This window comes from Pleurodeles waltl, chromosome 3_2 (assembly GCF_031143425.1).
Source record: "Pleurodeles waltl isolate 20211129_DDA chromosome 3_2, aPleWal1.hap1.20221129, whole genome shotgun sequence".
Taxonomy (NCBI): Eukaryota; Metazoa; Chordata; class Amphibia; order Caudata; family Salamandridae; genus Pleurodeles; species Pleurodeles waltl.
In genome coordinates, this window is record NC_090441.1 from 182,910,548 (window position 1) to 182,930,122 (window position 19,575).

The 19,575-nt window shown below is 48.2% G+C and overlaps 1 protein-coding gene across 2 annotated transcripts in view; it reads left to right on the forward strand.

Annotated features, from left to right (window-relative positions):
- LOC138286661 (astacin-like metalloendopeptidase) overlaps positions 1–19,575 on the forward strand; it is a 518,669-nt gene that overhangs the window by 231,198 nt on the left and 267,896 nt on the right. For both annotated transcript variants that reach the window (XM_069227126.1, XM_069227127.1), the window contains exon 11: positions 5,263–5,381. In XM_069227126.1, coding sequence (XP_069083227.1) covers positions 5,263–5,381 — 119 coding nt within the window. The remainder of the gene's footprint in view (positions 1–5,262; positions 5,382–19,575) is intronic.

Here is a 19,575-nt window from a genome sequence, read left to right on the forward strand (position 1 = left end):
TGCAGAGCTGCCGGGGACCTGGAAGGTCCAAGGGGACTCAACCCATGGAGGCATCCCCCAGCAGTCAGGAGAGCAAGAAGTCATGGATGCAGTCCCCACGGCCAACTCACAGGTAGCAGGCACAGGAGTCGCAGTGAGGCCCACTCAGCACACCTGGAAAGGAATCCCATGTCACTGGAGCAGCAGGCAGGAGACTACGCATTGCAGGGAAGAGTGCTGGTGGCTGGGGCTACATGCAGCCTAAAGATCCCTTGGAAGAAGAGCCAACAAGCCTTTGTAGCTGCAAGAGTCACAGTGCACACAGGTACCATCCTGCAAGGAGAGGCAAAGACTCACCACCTCCAAAGTTGGACAGCTGATAGAGGGGTCCAAGGGGACCACTCAGGACTACCACCTGTGTTGCAGGATCTACAGAGAGTTGCAGGAGAGAGGACCCATGCAGCCATCATCATTGCAGTTGGTGCCTGTGGATGCAGGCACCTTCACTTCAAGGTGTGCAGGCTCCTTCACTTCAAGGGAGGTTCCTTCTTGCTTCTTGGTGCAGACCAAAGACTTGCTGCCCTCAGAGAATGCACAGCTGGGTGAAATGTTGCAGTTGCTGGAAGGAGCCAGAGAACCAAGGTTGCAGGGCGAAGACGTCGCTGGAGCTGCAGATTGTAGGTTCCTGTGAAGTCCAGTTGCAGTTCCAGTGGCATAAGTTGAAGTACACATTGCAGGGGAGTCCTGCTGGAATCTTACACATTGAATCTGAGGACCCATCTAAGAGGGAGACCCTAAATAGCCCTGGAAGGCGGATTGGTCACTTAGCCAGGTGACCACTTATCAGGAGAGGGCTTTGACGTCACTTGCCTGACCTGGCCACTCAGATGCTTCCAGGGGCCTCTGCCCACCTTGGATTTAAGATGGCAGAATCAAGGGGCCATCTGGAGGAGCTCTGGGCACCACCCCTGGGGCGGTGATGGACAGGGGAGTAGTCACTCTCTATTTCATTGTCCAGTTTCGCGCCAGAGCAGGGACTGGAGGTCCATGAACCAGTGCAAAATGGTTTATGCAAGGAGGGCACAAACATTTGCCCTTCATAGCATACCACTGGCTTGGGGAGGCTACCCCTCCCAAGCCATGTAAAACCTATTTCCAAAAGGAGAGGATGCTGCCTCCCTCTCACAAAGGAAATCCTTTGTTCTGCCTTCCTTGGCTTGAGCTGTTCAAGCAGCATGAGGGCAGAAACACGTCTGAGGGGTGGCAGCAGCGTGGGTTGCCCTGAAATCCCCAGAAAGCTGGTAGGAGCAATGCTGGGGGTCCTCTAAAGAGGCCCCAGAGTGCATTGAATCATACAACCAATACTGGCAACAGTAATGGGGTATGATTCCAACATGTTTGATACCGAACATGCCCAGGTTCGGAGTTGCCATTATGTAGCTGGACATAGGTTGTAACCTATGTCCAGTACATGTGTAACATGGCACCCCGCACTCACAAAGTCCAGAAAAATGGAGCTGACGTTCGTGGGGACACCTCTGGTCATGCAGGGGTGCCCTCACTCACAGGTACCTGCACCCTGTCCTCTGGGCTAGGAAGGCCTACCAAAGGGGTGACTTATTGTGACCTAGTGCAGTGACCTGAAGTAAAGGGTGCATGCACCTTTTCATGCAGGCTGCAATGGCAGACCTGCATACACATTTTACATGAGCTCCCACGGGTGGCATCATACATACTTCAGGTTGAAGTGATGCTTGGCCTCTTGAAATTTAATCCTAATTTTCCTAAGGTGTGCTGTGACTATAGCATCACTTTGACAATGTTCATGGATAAGGGAGGACTCTTTGTTGAGAATGTACATTGCCTATTAGAAATTGTTGCAACTTACAATGCCTCTATATGATAGGGATGTGAAGTAAGCATGCTGAAGAGCTGTGTCATACATCCCATATCTCTAATAAAGTTGAGGACTCTGATGGATTTGAGGGTAAATCTGATAAAGTGGCAACTTGTGAAATGTCTCTTTCTTCATACATTTCTTCACAGACCTTAAGTTTTGAGAATGGGTCCATATTCCTGCTTTGGTCACTTCTTTTGACCCATAAAGTAAGAGAATTAAATGTATTCTCCTTTTTGGAAATGAGTGACCTATTTCAAGTTTTTTGCAGCCAGATGAGTGTGATCTTCTATTGGAGAAATTCTCAATTGTATTGAGATATTTTATGTACAGAAATAGCTGCAAGAGATCAATGAAACTTAAGATAATAGCCATTTTGAGCAATATTCACCACCCAAATGTCTTTTTTAATTTTCTTCCGCTATATCATGATTGCCAATGCCTTCCCTTACCAATGTGATGAACACAGAAGGGGGAAGAAGGAAGTCACTACTACTCTGGTTTTCCTGCTGCAGATGTTGTTTCATGGCAACCTCTCCCATTTATAGACTTACGGCGTTGGTAGGTCTTCTGATTTTTCTGATGTTACTGGCATTGATGATCTTGAACCCTCTGCTGCAGGTAGCACCCATCATAGCCGTTGTACTGGTGTTTACTGTACTCTTTATTTTCAAGCGGTACAGTTCTCCTGTTGTCCGCATAGTACCCTAAGAGAGCAGTTGCAGAGAAAGGTAAATTTAGAACTCTCTGTTGAATCGGAGACCATCACACCTCATGTTACACTTTATAGGGGTTTTCTCCGTCTTCATGAGGAAGCTTTTCTTGGAGAGTCTCCCAGAGTGGTTCATCATAATCCCTTATCAGGCCAGTAGCACTTTCCCAGTTGAACCCTGCAGTTTTTTATAAAAAGGCAAAAGCTTGCCGCTTGTTGGTCCACTTTTGGAGCAACTGTACATGTACGAAAAGCACACATGAAATTGTACTAAAAGAAAGTTGCTATGGAATGGAGGCACATCAACTTCAAGAAATTAACCAAAAGCTGGTATGACAGAGGGATATCCCTGCCTGACATTCAGAAATATTATTGGGCTGCACAGCTTGTAACTATCAACTACTGGCCGTACCTTCCTGACGACGAACTGACCTATCATATGGACAGACAAAACATGGTTCCTGGGGTCTATCTCAGGGCCCTTTATGTGCTTCTGCGCAGTTGCACTCACTCTCAGGCACACTGCACTGCAAGCTCTGGGTTGGCAGGGCTAGATAACCCCCGTGGCCCCTCTGTGAGACTCCGCACAATTAGGTACTCTGGTGACACGAGAGGGCTTCAATGAATGGGACTTGATCGGCCTATCCCGTGTGGAAGAGCTATGTACCCAGAGGGGACTGACTTCCTTCACTGAGCTACAGAGTGAGTACCAGCTGCCGTCCACTGAACTTTACAGATATTTACAAATAGGACATGCTCTACAGAAAGCACTGCCCAGTAGCACAAACCTCCCTGACTCATCCCTGCTTGAGGACAGATTGCTTGGCAGCCATCTATCTAAAAAAACGATTTCTCTCACCCATCGAAAGCGTATAAATAACTCCCCTGACACACTATCCCCCATGAGGATGTTGGGCTCGAGACCTTGGTGGTTACTATGCAATTGAGGTTCTGTCTCATACAACTGAAAATCATGCATAGATCTTACTACTCCTGTGTTGTCCTGGCTAAGATGGTGAAAGCAGAAACGACCAAGTGTGCAAAGAAATGTAATGGGAAAGTATCCTTTTTCCACATGATTTGGAGCTGCCCATTGCTTCAACAATACTGGGACTCTGTAGTGACCTGTTTAAACAACATTTGTGGCACCAACATGGAGGTTTCTGCAAAGTGGTGCCTCCTTAACATCTGGGGTGCGACTGACATCGGCCACATGGACCAGCTCTGGATGACACTAGAACTAATGGTGGCTAAGCGCTGCATAGCACGGATGTGGGGGGCCGAGCAGGTACCCCTCCTGACTGATTGTAAGTGTGGTATGGACTGGTGTATGTTGGCGCAACGAGATGTGTACGAGAGTCAAGGCTGGCCGAACAAATGGTCCAAAATCGAGGAAAGTGGAACGCCTATCGGGGAGACATGTGCTCCTATTGTAGGTGCCAGTGAGGCTATCCCACAGCGAACTTGTTCAGTCTCTGATCCAGTATATTGAACTACAGGGGAGGACGGGGATGGACAGAGGGACGACGCAGTAGAGTGTGGAAATATGGTAATGTATCATTGTTTTGGGGCTGTGGCAAATGCTGTTCACATTCAGTGTTTAATTATCAGTGTTACTTGAAATAAAAATACATTTTTTAAACTAAGTTTAACATTTTTAACAACTTTAAAGTCTACGTTTACTAACAAAATGCAATGTATATACTGTAGTGTAATATATATTTTCCACTAGATGTGTTTCTTTTGAAAAAAATTCAAAAGTCTCACTATATTCTCAAGCAATTCGTGTCTTTTATAGCCAAGCAAGGGTGATGAGCATTTCCAAAACATATTTTTTAATTCATGTTGATGTTTGCAAATATTATGTGAATTGGTTTTGCAGGAACCATCATGAACATTGGCTGTACATGGGAAATGATTCACAATTGCTATCAGTACACTCTTACCTGATCTCAGATACCTCTATAATCTCCAGGAACCTGCTGGAGGTAATACATATGCTGTCCCAGAAGAGCAGACCCCCGGACGTTAGCCAAGTCTGTTTTTACACATATTTATACATGTTCATATATTGCTAAAGTTATTAACAAAAGCTCACAGCCCAAGATGGGCATTACCATCTTTATTGCAATCATGGTAACTGTTTTGTTCTGTACCCCAACTCAGACTTGTGCTACCACCTGCGTGATAAGCCTTGATGGATTGTCCATACCCAAACTCAGACTTGTGGGACCACCTGGGTGATAAGCCTTGATGGATTGTCCATACCCCAACTCAGACTTGTACTACCACCTGCATGATAAGCCTTGATGGATTGTCCACACCCCAACTCAGACTTGTACTACCACCTGAGTGATAAGCCTTGATGGATTGTCCCTACCCCAACTCAGAATTGTACTACCACCTGCATGATAAACCTTGATGGATCGTCTATGGCTAAGGAGTTCGAGAAAGTCCTAGGAAGCCAGCCTTCCAATGCAGACCAAATCCCTAGTGTCCCAGTTAGCAAGGAACCCCAACAATACGTAGTTGTACTTGCAACTGGGAGGATTGGGTTAAACACTCAACACAGATATTGATCAAGCTATTCCCTGTGATAGATTTGGTGGTGGTGGTGGTAGATGCAGTTATTATAACAGTGATGACACAATCTTGTTCTGCTTTTGATCTCTAGGAAACTGTGGAGGTGTGTTTACCAAAGACACTGGAACTGTGACTTCACCAAACTACCCTTATGGTTATCCTCGATTAACAGTCTGCACATGGACTATCGTTGCACCGCCGGGATACAAGGTGAGGGCGGGTTACACAGAGAGAATGTGTAGTTTTAGTTAATTTTCACTGTGAACCCTGTGCCATTTTCCATAATCTCCTTCCTTTCACACATCTACATCTGTGCCTCCACAGCATTTATATACATCCTCTTTTTGTGTCTACTCAGCCAAGAGAAGCAGTTATAAAGATTAATTATCCCTTACCCACATAATTACTTACTCCTCTTTTTCTCTTTGAGGTCTGCCCTCAACCATCCATCATTATCTCCAGACTTTGTGTCCAATTCACAAAAAGAGAAAAAACTATTAACTTCCATATCTTTCCTCCTACACTTGGAATGAATTACTGATTTTTGTTGGCGCTCATCAGGACTTGCAAAAACATACTTGGCTAGGCTGCAACAGTTGCAAGTTACCAGGAGTACTGTGGGGAAATATTTGAGAATTCCAATTTCTTCAAATGCAAAAGCATGTACCTATGTCTAATTGTACATAGGGCACAAGTATGCATATAAATATGCCTCGCCTGAGTGTAAATCTACTTCAGAATATTTATCTCCATGGGGGATAATGGTTATGTGTGGAGAAATCGCTTTTCATATAGGTCTGCTATTGTTTTAGTGCTCTCTATCCATTTCCACTGTGCCAACTCAATTACTCCTGCAGATGACAGCAGTGGACCTTTAACTATTTCTAGGGTAGAAATGGCTCAAAAAAATGTTTGTGAATACCCAGAACCATGTAAGATTGTGCATTTTCCTAAACTTTCTGGGCATACTCGCATTGGAACACCAACTGCCTGCCCCTGGTAAAAAATGTATTGATAAGAACAAGTATGTAAGAGTAAATCTTTTTATGAGTTAAAAACCATGTGTTTGAGACAATGAGTGGCTGTAGATCCATATGCTGTGCATAATCCTGCGTCTCATGCAGGGATTGGCTATGTGCAAGTTGTTTTTCTCAGAAGAAAGCATTTCGAGTCATGAGGTATTTTGACTTTTCCTCTTGCTGGTAATGCACATGATAATTAACTCCATTGTCAGACAGTTTTTTCCGCTGTCGGGTTTGGACGTGTGCTCTAGTGCTCTGCTTTGACACAGTTGTGAGGTACTCCTCTCAGTTTGCACCTACCCTCCTTCGGTATTGTTATTTATAGCATTCCTCTTTTCCCTTCCGTTCAGTTTGTCGACTCGTGAATCGACCAGGAGATATTCCATTGACTTTGGGCCCAAGTGGACCTTTACTGTTCGTGGCCTTCTTTAGTCTTGAGGTGTATCTCCCCTTTCCATGTTCCCATGATGATGGAATGGATGCCTTTCCGCTACTGTCCTCAGTGTCATACAGAATACCCTCGGACTGATCTCTATCAGGTCCGCAATCTCTGTTGCTCCCCCGAGCACAACAAGGCTGAATGTAATGCTCCTTCCATTCAAAGAAAACTCTATGCCACCATCGGGCTCGACATCTCATAATGTCACGGAGATGAAACACCGGACATTTTCGGCAACAAGGACATCGAGGGAGACACCATGCACAAGCATCGGACACGGACAATGGGACCTTCTTTCCCGATGACAGTGATGGCTCCAGCCTGAAAATCCCAGATTTTCCTTCAGAGCAACCAGCCATGAGTACTGTACCCCCTCCAAATCCCCTTCGACCACACACAGAGCAACCCTTGCCAAAGGGTCGAACATCTACTGTGGAGCACCAAAGACAGACTGCTGGGCCACCACTGCTTTTAGGTCAAGGTTGACACTGACTAACATCTTCAGACGTAACATCCCATCCCAGCTCAGCGCAGATGAAACAATTGAAACTGACTGCTTCAGCATTGGCCACTCCCGCCTTGGAGTCAAGCCAACCTTTGGAGCTGACAACTTCAGCTTTGAAAAAACAAAAACTGGCATTGGAGTCAAGATTACTGGCATCGGAGCTGAGAGCATCGGCGTCAGAACCCAGACCATTCATACCCAGCAGCAACTTCAGCCACAGATCGGGGTTCGTCAAACCCATTCTTCACAAACTCCAAGAAGAGATCGACACCCGCCACAAACACCTAGTGATCCAGTCACATACAGGCTGGATAATCACCCACCCCTCCTCGATCTGTCGTTCAACCATTTAAATGGCAATTGTCCTTTGATGAAGTCTTAGAGATGCTCTCTCGACCAAAACAGTGAAAAAGAATTAACAAAGCTACAATCCCTTTGCATGTCGCTATCCCACCCTCCCTGCCTGTACCACAACACTCACCCTCACCTACCACTTCACCAGCTGACCCTACATCATACATTCCTCAACGGTCACCTCTTTCAGATATAGGGAGACAGGGCAAAGGGGACACCTTTGACGTCCTACCGCAGGATGATCCCTGGGATATTTACGATACTGATCTGCTAGTGGATATAGATCCAAACCTGTATCCTGAAAAAACATTATTCCTTTCGCCCACTCCCATGATATGACTTCCGACCATAACCTTATTGGTAGGACTGCCACCTTACATAAAGTGGATCTACATACTAAGCCATTAAAAGACGTTTACCATTTTGAGATCCTTTCCTCCACCCAACGCTCCGCTTAGAATCTCCCCATGCTTAACGGCATGCTCCGTTGTATCCCAGATATCTTCCATGACCCAGTTAAAGCTAGAGTCATTACACCAAGGGTGGGTAAAAAATATAAGACTTCCCTAACTGACCCACTCTACATACAGGGCCAGCTTCGACCTGATTCTCAAATAGTAGCCACTGAGCGTAAAATGGCCAACTCTCAGGCCCTTTCAGCAGATAAAAAGAGTAAAGGAATAGATGCTGCAGGCAAGAGGGTAGCAGGGTAGCAACTCAATCGGCCAATCATTTGTGGATTGCCATTTCCATTGGGCTTCTTTCTAGATATGACTGTGCCCTTTGGGACGAAATGGAGGAACTCCTCTAATACCACCCAGAGGAGCACAAGAAAAGAGGCTATGAGATTGTCTCTGAAGGGAAGCAGATCTCAAACACCACCATATGCTTTGCTCTAGATGCTGCAGATAGTAGTGTCCTTCTACGTAAGCATGCATGGCTCCATGTCTCTGGTTTCAAACTGGATGTCCAGCAAAACCTACTCAATCTGCCTTTTGATAGGGAACATCTTTTTGGACCGCAGGTTGATACTGTACTAGAAAAGATTAAAAAGGACACTGAAAAAACAAAAGCAATGGGTGCCCTTCAAACCCCTTCCCATCAAAGCTCCTTTTGCCCCTTATCCTCCTGTGGAGATTCCAAGACCACCTCCCCTGAAGCCTCCACATCTTACCATTGGTCGCAAGCCCAGAACACATCTCCCAGAGGCTATTTTCAAGGTTCCTACAAAGGGAACAATTCAAAAGGCAGAAGTAAAGGCGGATCCCCCAAATGATCTGCCACCACCAGTAAGCCCAGACCAACAGTCATTCTTCCCGATCACATAACACTAGTCTGGAGTTATCTTCAAGAGGTCTCTCCCGCTTGCTGGAACGTCAGCTTCGACCAGTGGGTGTTGGATATTATTTAACATAGTTATTGTCTGGAGCTCACTTCCACACCCCTGAGTGTTCCACCTTGCAAACACAACCTCTCCCCACATCACCAAAGGTTACTCAGGGAAGAGATCCAAGCGCTCCTCAAAGGAGGAGCCATAGAACCCCTACCTCTTCGTCAACAGGGTACAGTAGTTTACTCGCTATACCTCCTCATTCCCAAAAAGGACGGGTCCCTCAAGCCAATTTTGTACCTCAGGCCCCTAAACAAATACATTTTCTCAGAGCACCTTCACATGGTCACTCTACCGGATGCATCCTACTATTGCAGCAAGATGACCTTATGGCTATAGTTGGCCTCAAGGACTCCTATTTCTACATTCCAGTCCATGCTACGCATTGCCAGTACCTCAGATTTGTAGTAAGCTGATAGCATCACCAGTTCAAAGTGCTCCCCTTCGGAGTCTCTACCGCATCTAGTGTCTTTACCAAGGGGGTCATTCCGACCCCGGCGGGCGGCGGGCGCCGCCCGCCGGGCGGAAACCACCCAAACACCGCCCCGCGGTCCGATGACCGCGGGGGACATTCCGACTTTCCCGCTGGGCCTGCGGGCGATCTGCAAAAGATCGCCCGCCGGCCCAGCGGGAAAGCCCCAGCAAAGATGAAGCCGGCTCCGAATGGAGCCGGCGGATTTGCTGCGGTGCGACGGGTGCAGTGGCACCCGTCGCGATTTTCAGTGTCTGCCAAGCAGACACTGAAAATCTTTATGGGGCCCTGTTAGGGGGCCCCTGCACTTCCAATGCCAGTGGCATGGGCAGTGCAGGGGCCCCCAGGGGCCCCACGACACCCGTTCCCGCCAGCCTCTTCCTGGCGGTGTAAACCGCCAGGAACAGGCTGGCTGCAAGCAGCGCCGCCATCCGCCATGGAGGATTCCTTTGGCCAGGGGAAAACCGGCGGGAAACCGCCGGTTCCCCTTTTCTGACCGCGGCTTTACCGCTGCGGTCAGAATTGGCCAGGAAGCACCGCCAGCCTGTTGGCGGTGCTTCCACGGTCCCCGGCCCTGGCGGTCATGGACCGCCAGGGTCGGAATGACCCCCCAAGTGTCTTGTGTTGGTGGCCACTCTCCTATGCAGACAGAACATCCACACCTTTCCCCATCTGGACGACTAACACATCAACAGTGCCACTCGTCTAAAATATCACAAACACATTCAGGTCACCATCAATCTACTTCACAAACTAGCCTTTACCATCAAAGCTTCAAAGTCCAACCTCTAACCCCTTCGGATCCAACATTATCTAGGGATGATTCCCATTTCAGAGTTGGGCATTTCCTACCCAAACGCCGCCAGGATACAATCCTTGAAGGTACTCATTCCTCTTTTGCAACCAAATTAACAAGTTACAGTCAGGACAGTTATGCGCCTACTTGGCATGATGGCCTCATGCATCGCTATAGTATCTCATGCCAGGATAAGCATGTATCCATTACAGGATTGCTTAGAACACCAATGGTCGCAAGCAGAGAGTCAATGGGAAGATCTAGTGTTGGCCTGCCATCAAACTTGCCACTCTCTGCAATGGTGGAACACCAACAACTTGTTAAAGGGACGGCCTTTCCTAGTCCCAGTTCTGCAGAAGACCATAACAATGGATGCCTACCTTATGGAATGGGGAGCACATTCACAAAAGTTGACTGTCCTAGGCCAGTGGAAACCCAGTCACAGAGGTCTCCAAACAAATCACCTAAAGCTGCTACCTGTTCACCTTGTGTGGAAAGCTTTCCTTCCTCACCTAATTGGCTAGGAAGTCCTCCTCAAGACAGACAGGACTCCCATGTATTATCTTTAAAAACAAGGGGGCACCTAATCTCTTCAGCTCTCTCACCTAGCCCAGAACATTTGGAAATGGGCTGTCCGACACAAGATCCATCTTTTAGAGGCATACTTCCCGGGATTGGACAGCAACTTTGCCGAAATCCTCAGCAGGATGCAGCAACAAGTCCATGAGTAGGAACTCCACCAGCAGGTCCTCCAAACTACTTCCAGCTTTAGAGAGTGCCAGAAAAAGGCCTTTTTGCCACAGCAAAAAATGCCAGATGCTCAAACCTCACCTCCAGGTTTCCACACCTACTATCCAGGAGCAATGCACTGAAGATGAGCTTGTCAGGGATATTTTTTAAATTCTACTAGTGATTTTCTTCATTATTTCATAAAAAACCCAGATACAATACACACAACATGTACGAATGTAAACTCAACCAACAAATCCTCCACATGAGAAACTTACTGCAGCAATGGTTCACAATGACAACAAAAGTCACTGCTGTGATAATCTGGTGAAAAGTGGAGGCTAGATTGTCTGGTCACTCATCCAAAACCAAAGCAGCAGTGTGCAAAGTCAGAAAAGGGGGCCAACCGCTTCTAATTCCTCTTAATCACCCTGAATGATATGGGTAGTTGGCCAGGTAAGTACGGGGCAGCCCAACTCCAATGTATTACAGAAGTTAACAGTCAAGGAGCAAGGGGCCACAAAGTAGGGCAACCTGCTGCCAGGGCTCGCAGAGAAAGCTATGCAGGCACTTATGCGACAACCTATCCAAGGCCTTCAGGTTGTCTCTCTGATTGCCACAAATGCAGCAGAGCGGAGTACTCTCCCCACGCTGCTACCTTCACGGACAGACCCGCTGAGGCCCAATCAACAGGTGGGGCTGCACCACAGCGAATCACTCAAGGTCAGCCGGGACAGTCCGACCTTAGGCAACAGTAGCGCTCACAGGTCCCTCCTTAGTAGCGCCATGCCCTGATCCTCCCCTCCAACACCAGGGCCAGCACGGGGCACCACAGTCCAAGGAGAACCAGCACTCTTCGCAGACTTCTGGCTGTACCCCACTTCAGACATCTGCCTCTCAGAGTCGGGCCGTGCCGTTCATCCGGCGGTTCAGCTTCACAGGTGCCAGGAAAATCCACTAAACTGGGGCCTCTCTGCATAGCAGGGACTTGGGTGACACAATTTAGAGCACTCTATTCATTTGGGTTTTGAGGATTGTGCAGGATTGATAAGCAGCTGCCAGAGTGAGGTTAACTTGTAGCCATTTTGCATCCCGGCAAGCTCCGCCCCCGGTAAAGGATATTTGCTGACGATTTTCTTCCTGTCCCTCTGCTTCAGTTTGTGGTTCAGCAACTTCGACAGACATCTCTTACTCTCATCCTGGTGGCTCCCACATGACAACCATGGTTCGCAACCCTCCTCAAACACTCAGTGGTCCTCCACAAGACACTCCCCAACAGGCAGGACCTTCTCATGTAGAACCATGGAGAAATTAGACACCCAGATCTCTCAACCTTACAGTCTGGCACTTTGGAAGGTTAAGTTGAAAACTTAGGGCCTGATTACAACTTTGGAGGAGGTGTTAATCCATCCCAAATGTGACAGATATACCACCATCCATATTACGAGTTCCATAGGATATAATGGACTCGTAATACGGCTGGTGGTATATCCGTCACTTTTGGGACGGGATAACACCTTCCTCCAAAGTTGTAATCAGGCCCTTAATCTGTCCCCAGAATGCATGGACATTCTCAAAGAAGGACGTTGGCCTACTATTTGTGCCTTTTACGCTGCTAACATATTAATCTATTAGCAGCCAAAGTACAAGATATTGGCCCTCATTACAACATTGGCGGTAACTACCGCCACGGCGACAGCTGGCAACATACCGCCGCCGTGGCTACCAGCCGTCTACGCGTATCATGACCGCCGACGTTATACTGCCAGAATGCTGGCGGAACACCGCCGGCGGTCATGGCGGCGGACGGCGGTAAGGTGGCGCTGCTGACAGCAGCACCGCCACACCAGCAAAACACCGCTGACCGTATCATGAGCAATGATACAGCCTGGAAGTGTTTTGCTGGCGGATGCTGCTCCTGCCAGCAGCGCCGCGGACCGTCTCCAGCCGGAAGACCCCCTGCAAGCAGGTAAGTCGGGTTCCCCAACCAGAGAGGGGGGTGCGGTTTGTATGTTGGGGGGATGTATGAGGGGAGGTGTATGTGAGAGGGGTGTGTGTATGTTTTAGTATATGGGCATGTGGGTGTGAGTCACGTTGGATGCATGTGTGAATGAGTGATTGTGAGTGTTGTGTGTTGTGAATGCATGTGTGTGTGACAAGGTATGTTGGTGTGTGTTGTGGTGTGTGGGTATGTATGTGTGCATTCGTGTGTGGTGGGTATGCGTGTGTGCATGTGTGTATATGGGTGCACGAGTGGGTGGGTATATTTGCGGGGGCAGGAGAGGGAGGGAGAGAGTGGGGCTGGACTCTGGTGAGGGGGGTGGGGGAGACCCCTATCAGTGCCATGGAAGGGATTCCTTGGCACTGATAGTGCCTACCGTCATGGTTTTCATGGAGTTCAGTTTGGCACGAAAACCATGTCGGTAGGCCGGGTCGTATTCCCGAGGGTAGAATTGTGGCGGCCGCCGGGCTGGAATCCAAAGTCTCTGTTAAAGTGGCAGTCTTGGATGGCGGTTACCGCCATGATCGAAATCCCTTTTTTTTTTTACCACCGGCCTGTTGGCGGTATTACCGCCGCTTTAACACCGACCGCCAGGGTTGTAATGAGGGCCCTTGTCTGCTACCTGTTTCACTTACAAACGTCTGGTTTAGCCTTCACATCCATAAGACTACACTTAGAGGTTGTAGCCGCTTATCTTCAGAATAGGCAACACGTTTCCCCATTCGGAATTCCTGTCATTAAGGCATTCAAGGAGGGTCTTAAAAGAGTCATTCCTCCTTGGGTCCCACCAGCCCAGCATGGAATCTTAATATTGCATTGACAAGACCAATGGGCCCTCCATTTGAAACCCTCTACTCCTGCCCCTCCACTCCTGTCCCCTCCCTTTTCTGTCTTAGAAGGTTACATTTCTGGTCGCCATCACTACACTTAGACGTGTCAGTGAGCTTCAGACACTAACCTTGGAAGAACATTTCTTCCATATACACAGTTCTCTTCCAGGGGATCCTCATCAATAGTCATAAACATTGAATATTCCCGCCCTCGTGCGGGTAGCCCGGAGCACATACAAAAATACACATGTATAAGCATGAAATATATATGAAAAAATAAAAGATTTTAGTAGATAATTCCCATACCAGAATCATGTATACATGTGTATAATAGCAATGCAGACTATGTTGATAAACATGCTAAAATGCTTTATTTCTATGGTTTTTTTTATTGATTTTTTAACACTCTCCCTTATAATTACAAGAAAACTTTCTGAAGCCCAATTGGAGGGCACAGAAAAAATACCGGCAACACATGTGAAAAGAGAAAAAACTACATTGAAAACAAAAGAGCATCATTAGCCAATAGGCTGCATGCAAGTTAATACAGCAGAACCACAACATTTGGCACCGTGCCTTTAAGACCCTGAGCACCTCCAGTATCCCACCATGCCTCAGGGGTGAAGGAGAGGTGACAGTTGGTTCACAGTTAGGTCAGTTCTTTCTTCGGGCTTCTTCTGAGAGGATCCTGGAGCATTGAGCTCTCGGTTTTTCTGAGTTTTTCACAGAATAATATTAAAAAACCTTGTTTTTTCTACCTTCACTCGACGTTTTTCACCTTTTTCTGAGTGAGGGGATTTTTTCCTGTCTGGAAAATGCCTTCTCTTTTTGTGAAGTGCCCTTCCTGTGGGAAGAAGGCCCAGTCTGATCCACACTCTCTCTGCATTGTGTGTTTGCCTCAGAGCCACTGCCCTGACACATGCAGGAACTGTAAAAACATGTCTAAAAGGACTCTGAAGGACAGAGAGAAAATAAGACTTCACGGGCTTCATGAGAGGCAGAAAACATCATCCTCTTCTCTTCCCTGGCAGTCAACAAGCCATTCTCATGAGCGACAGGCTAGATCTACGTCAGCTGGTAAGAAAGTACCTGTTTGTTCCCCGTCAACGTCATCGTGCCAATGTCGCATCATCGGACCTTATCGCCGGCGACGGCGACCCGACCGGCGTCGAAGGATACGACGTCGAAAGCTCATCTCCCTCATCGGGACAGATCTCCGTCGACGGCAACCCACCGATCGACGTCGAGCCAGCATTGGCGTGCTCATATGCCGTCGAACGCGTTACAATCCTCGACGGCACAGAAGACGACGTCAAGGTTGCCGCAGCGTGGAGAGCAGAGACTTCCGTCGCCAGCACCCATCACTCGACGGCGAAGCATACGACGTCGAGTCGCACACATGCGAGAGACCACCAGTCGCCGTTGAGGCGCTCAACGTCGAGACCTGAGCAGCCTACGACACATTCTGGGCCTCCTTCTACGTCGGTACACCGATCAACGTCGAGACAGCTACTGCCTGTCTCTCAAGGAGAAGAGTGTCAGCAACCACCGGCCAACAAGAATCTCACTCCACCAAGTCCAGTGGTCTCCATAAGGAGTGGATCATCCAGACGGTCAAGGGCCTCCTCGTCAGGGCACGTCTCGCCCATAAACCTATCGCCTAGGTGGTTGGAGAGCCTTAACAAGGCGCTGGCTTCTCCAGACTCTCAGTACTCACGCATGTACTCACCATCAGCGTCGCTTCCGAGGACACCATCGCCAACGGTGCATACAGAGCGGGCTCGCTCCACGTCTCGCCAATCTATCACTAAGCCTCGACGCACTACCACAAGATCTCGGAGCAGGGCACGCTCCCAGAGGAGGTCTGGGTCAAGGTCGCGCCATTACAGAAGGACCCCTTCTTGGTCCACATCGTTGAGGTCTTCCATAAGAGGTTACTCCCCGACTCTGACAGACTCTCCACCAGCTAGAGTTTCCCCAGTGGATGATATAACAACTTTCAATGAGGTGCTGCTCAGGGGAGCACAAAAGCTTAACATTGATGTCCCGGAACCTTCAACTTCCTCATCAATGATCTTCGAAACCTTGCAGCACAGAACGGTTTCAAGGAAGTTGTTACCACTGGTGCTTGGTCTTCTCCAGTCGACCATGGAGACTTTTTTGACACCAGCAAACCTCCGTTCAGCTCCTGCTAGGATCTTGAAAAAGTACAAGGCCCCTGATCAGGATCCTTTGTTTCTCAGGGCTGAGCCACCACCAGACTCAGTCATATTAGCCGCAACCCGCAAGACGCATTCAGTGGCATCATCCTCAACGGTTCCGTCAGACAAGGAGAGTAGACATATGGACTCTCTGGGTAGGAAGATGTGTGTCACGGCGGCGGCGATGATGAAGGTCTCAAGTGCCTCAGCACTCCTAGGCAGATATGATATCCCTCTGGGACTCCCTGAACAGATTTGCAAAAAAGCTGCCTAGGGAGGACAGGCAGGACTTCCAGGAGAGCCTTCAAGAGGGAAGTTTGGTGGCCAATTAAATTATCAGCGCAGACGGTGCGGACTTGGCGGCACATGGATACGCGCATGGGGTTTGCGCAAGAAGATCTTCCTGGCTGAGGCTCACAGGGTTAAAGCAGGAGGCGCAACAGCGCATCATGCATCGTCCGTTTAACGGAAACTCGTTATTTGGAGCCCACACGGATGATGAGATGGCACGTATGAAGGCGGAGGTCTACACGATGAGGGCAGTTGGTCTGGAAAGAAGGAAAGACTTCAGAAGGAGGTACAGACCTTTCGACAGGCGCCCGTTCCAACAGAGGGTTCATACCCCTCATTGGTCCCAGAGACCGCAACAGAAGCAAGGGCGTCCTCTCTTCCAGTCTCGCAAGGCCACAAGAGACCGAGGGTCAAGCAGACCTCAGCAGTCTACTCCCAACCCCCCCTCAAAACAATGAGGGTTCACTTCCCTTAATACCGTCCACCACTCCGGTTGGGGGAAGTATCACAGAGTTCGCTCACGAGTGGCATGGCATAACAAGAGACAAATTGGTGCTGAACATTGTAGAGAATGGATACTTTCTTCTTTTCCGGCAACCTCCGCCTCATTTGCCACCAACCAAGTCGAGGCCTGCTTACATGAACTTACTACGCAAAGAGGTTCGCGGTCTGTTGCAGAAAAGAGCGATACAAAAGATGCCAGCCACCCAAAGGGGAAAAGGAGTATACTCCCGATATTTTCTAGTAGCAAAAAAGGGTCGGGAAGGAGTCTTCAGACCTATTCTAGACTTGAGGCTGCTCAACAAGTTCATACGGAAACAAAAATTCAGATTTTCCCTCAGCTGCATCGAGGAGACTGGATGTGCTCCATAGATCTGCAGGATGCGTATTTTCATATCCCGATTGTACCCAAACATCGAAAATTCCTTCGGTTTGTGATAGCCTCTCAACACTATCAGTTCAAGGTGCTGCCTTTTGGCCTCAAATCTGCCCCTCGCGCATTCTCCAAGTGTGTAGCAACGGTAGCGGCACATTTAAGGAAGCAGAAAATCTTCACTTATCCATACCTAGACGATTGGCTACTGAAAGCCTCCTCTCCGGAACAGGCGAAAAAACATCTAGACATTGTTCTCAGTGTTTTCCGCTCTCTAGGTATCCAAGTCAACTTCCAAAAGTCCACTCTCATCCCAACTCAAACCCTCCACTACCTGGGGGCGATACTGAATACAGAGCTAGAAAAAGTGTATCCTTCGGAGGAACGACTATTATCAATAAGGAGGAAGTGTCACGATCTTCTTGGTTCCCCCGCGCCTACGGCCCGTCAGGTGACATCTCTGTTGGGCTCCATGGCCTCTTGCATTTTCATTGTCCCGAACGCCAGATTGCATATGAGACCTCTTCAAGAGGCTCTAGAGGAAAACTGGAATCAACACACAGGCCAATGGGAGGACAGGATGCTTCTTCCTGTAGGAGCGCGGCAATCATTGCAATGGTGGACGCTCACACATCACCTGTCAGTAGGAGTTCTGTTTCACCAACCAATTCCTTCCGACACTCTGGTAATGGATGCATCACTACAGGGCTGGGGAGCTCATCTGGGTTACCTTCAACTCAGGGCTTGTGGTCCAGCAAAGAGAAGATTTACCATATCAACCTGCTGGAGCTCAGAGCGGTTCATCTGGCTCTCAAATCATTTGCACCATCGATTCAGGGAAAATCTCTGCTGGTGCAGACGGGCAATACGACGACAATGTATTATCTGAACAAACAAGGGGGTATGAGATCCCGCCCCCTGTCTCAGGAGTCTCAAACCATTTGGCACTGGCTCATAGCGAGGGGAATGCCTCTTACAGTGATCCACCTCCCAGGGCAGCAAAACGTGGAGGCAGATTTCCTAAGCAGAACCTTCGTGGACGCACACGACTGGGTTCTTCAAGATGAGGTCTTCGCAGACATCTTCGTTCAATGGGGTCAGCCTCAGTTAGATCTGTTTGCAGACAAAGTAAACAAAAAATGCCCAGACTTCGCGTCCAGGTTCTAACGTCCGGGGACTCAGAGGGAATGCCCTGTTGATAGACTGGTCAGGGATATTTCTCTACGCTTTTCCACGATTCCCCTGATACCAGCGGTGATAAACAAACTCTACAGATCCAACACCAGAATGATACTCATAGCCCCACAATGGCCTCAACAGTTCTGGTACACAGATCTTCTCAAGCTGTCAGAACAACCGCACAAGAGGCTGCCGTGCAGACCGGATCTCCTTTGCAGGCTGGGAGGCAAGATTCTTCACCCCAACCTTCCCTCTCTGAGCTTGACGGCATGGCTCCTGAATTCCTGCAGTATGGGCATCTAGGGCTCTTGCAGGAATGCATGAACATCTTAAAGGAGTCCAGAAGGCCTTCCATGCGACACTCCTACACGTTCAAGTGGAAGAGATTCTACATGTGGTGTCGACAACAGGGTCAGAATCCTATTCTGGCTCAGGAGGAGGTCATATTGTCTTACCTGCTCCATCTGGCGAAATCAGGTCTGCAGTTGTCATCTATTAAGGTACATTTATCTGCCATTACAGCTTATCGTAAGTCACCTTCTCAGAAATCCTTCTTTACCATGCCAGTAGTCAAGGATTTCTTAGAAGGTTTAAAGAAGGTTTTTCCACCCATTCGAAAACCCTCGCCTCCATGGGAGCTGAACATAGTATTATCTAAACTCATGGGCCCTCCTTTCGAGCCTATTCACAGAGCTTCTTTGCAACACCTTACGTGGAAGACAGCTTTTCTCGTAGCCATTACTTCGGCTAGGAGGGTCAGTGAGATTCAGGCTTTGTCCTCGAGGGAACCGTATACGGTTTTCCATGAGAATAGAGTTGTTCTAAGAACTCATCCATCATTCTTACCGAAGGTGGTGTCGGATTTTCACATCAATCAGACTATATCACTCCCAACTTTTTTCCCCAATCCGGATACTCCGGCAGAGAAAGCCTTGCACTCCCATGGATCTTAAAAGAGTGCTAAAATTTTACCTGGATAAGACCAAATTGATTAGACGATCTCACCACCTGTTTGTAAACTATGGAAATATGAGAACAGGCGATGCGGCCTCAAAACAAACTATTTCTAGACGAATAGTCTCATGTATTGTAACTGCATATCAATTGGCTAACAAACAGTTATTGGCTAGGCCTAAGGCTCATTCGACAAGAGGAAAAGCAGCTACTGCTGCCCTCCTTAACAATGTTCCAATCTCAGAGATCTGTAAGGCCGCTACACAGAGATCTGTACATACGTTTATTAGACATTACTGTTTAGATTCAGATGCCAAAGCAGACGCTCAAGTTGGTCAAGCATCTCTGAGAAATTTGTTTGCATAG